The 1,518-nt window shown below is 45.3% G+C and overlaps 1 protein-coding gene across 1 annotated transcript in view; it reads left to right on the forward strand.

The window, feature by feature from the left end:
- The window catches only part of LOC107118601 (collagen alpha-2(V) chain-like), a 29,892-nt gene that overhangs the window by 2,644 nt on the left and 25,730 nt on the right, over positions 1-1,518 (forward strand). The window contains exons 2-3 of the mRNA XM_015420964.1: positions 453-477; positions 1,030-1,137. Of these exons, the coding sequence (XP_015276450.1) occupies positions 453-477; positions 1,030-1,137 (133 nt within the window). The remainder of the gene's footprint in view (positions 1-452; positions 478-1,029; positions 1,138-1,518) is intronic.

The raw sequence follows: 1,518 nt of genomic DNA on the forward strand, positions 1-1,518 counted from the left end.
TATCACCACCACAGCATCTGTTTGGACCACCCTCCCCAGCTTTATTGAGAGTCAGTTTGGTATAGTGGTTAGGAGCGCAGACTCTAATCTGGGAGAACTGGGTTTGATTCCCCACTCCTTCACATGCAGTTGCTGGTGTGACCTTGGGTCAGTCATAAGTTCCCTTAGAGCTGTTCTCTCAAGAGCAGTTCTCTTAGAGCTTTCTCAGAACCACCTACCTCACAGGGTGTCTGTGGTGGGGAGGGGAAGGGGAAGGGGAAAGGGATTGTGGGCCACTCTGAGACTCCTTCTGGTAGTGAAAGGCGGGGTTTAAATCCAAAGTACTACTACTACTACTACTCCTTGGTACGTTTCACCATTCAAATACCTTCAGTGTCCACTTTTGTGCATAGAATGTCTTTTTCCTTGGGTCTAGAACTGTTCCTCACATAGTCCTTCGGTTCAAGGAATAGGTACTACTACTACTACTACTCCTTGGTACGTTTCACCATTCAAATACCTTCAGTGTCCACTTTTGTGCATAGAATGTCTTTTTCCTTGGGTCTAGAACTGTTCCTCACATAGTCCTTCGGTTCAAGGAATAGGTAGATGGCCCTTCCCCCTAGTTTAAAGCGGTATTTGAAACTATGATGTACTCAGTTTGGCTAAATGGGCTTGTTTTAGCTTTATTAACCTTAAAGTAGGGCAGCCAGTTTTATTCCTGTACGCGTTTCTTTCCTTCTATATCGATAATAGTAGAAACGACTATTAAGAAGCTTGTAGGCATGATGATCCCTGCCTTATCTTTATGTGTTATCGGTTAGTGTTATGGCATCCTGTATCTCCCTTTCCCTTTGTAGTTTTTGTAGTAATAAAACAATGCAAATGAAAAAATAAAAAAAGATGACCCTTCCTCCCAGTAGCTAGCCCAGTGCGCTGGCAACTTTTGGGTTAAGAATAATCTCTTAATAAATCCATGCGTTATCTTGTTCCGGTTAATTTTAAACCTTAGAATGAGTTTTTTGAGATTTGGAATTGAACTTATCACAGGGTGATCGGGGAGAACCAGGGCCAGCTGGCCTTCCTGGTTCCATCGGTGCTCCGGGAACTCCGGGACCAGTTGGGGCTACAGGCGATCCAGGACAAAGAGGTGAACCAGTAAGTACAGCCATTCCATTGTTCTTTTTAAAGCTCTGTTAGATGGCTCTGATTTCTTGCTTATTGTGATAAATAGCATACACAGGATGATACAGTCAGGGGTAATCTCGTAGAAAAAGAGGTGCAGGAGCTCATTAGCATAACTCATTACCATAACTTATTTGCATATGCCACACCCCCTGACATCACTGGAAGTGTGTCAGAAGGCAACACCCTCTGCTCAGGCTCCACTGGACTGTTTTGGATTGCTAGCTATTGCGGGGGGGGGGCATGCAGATCTGTCCTCACAGAGGAGGAAGAGCTTGGACCTGAATAAAACTTGGTCTTAAAGGTGCTGCTGGACTGTTTTGGACCGGGGGGGGGGGGGGTGCGGCACGCTTC

This window comes from Gekko japonicus, unplaced genomic scaffold, assembly GCF_001447785.1.
Source record: "Gekko japonicus isolate JY-2015 unplaced genomic scaffold, Gekko_japonicus_V1.1 scaffold3240, whole genome shotgun sequence".
Classification (NCBI taxonomy): Eukaryota; Metazoa; Chordata; class Lepidosauria; order Squamata; family Gekkonidae; genus Gekko; species Gekko japonicus.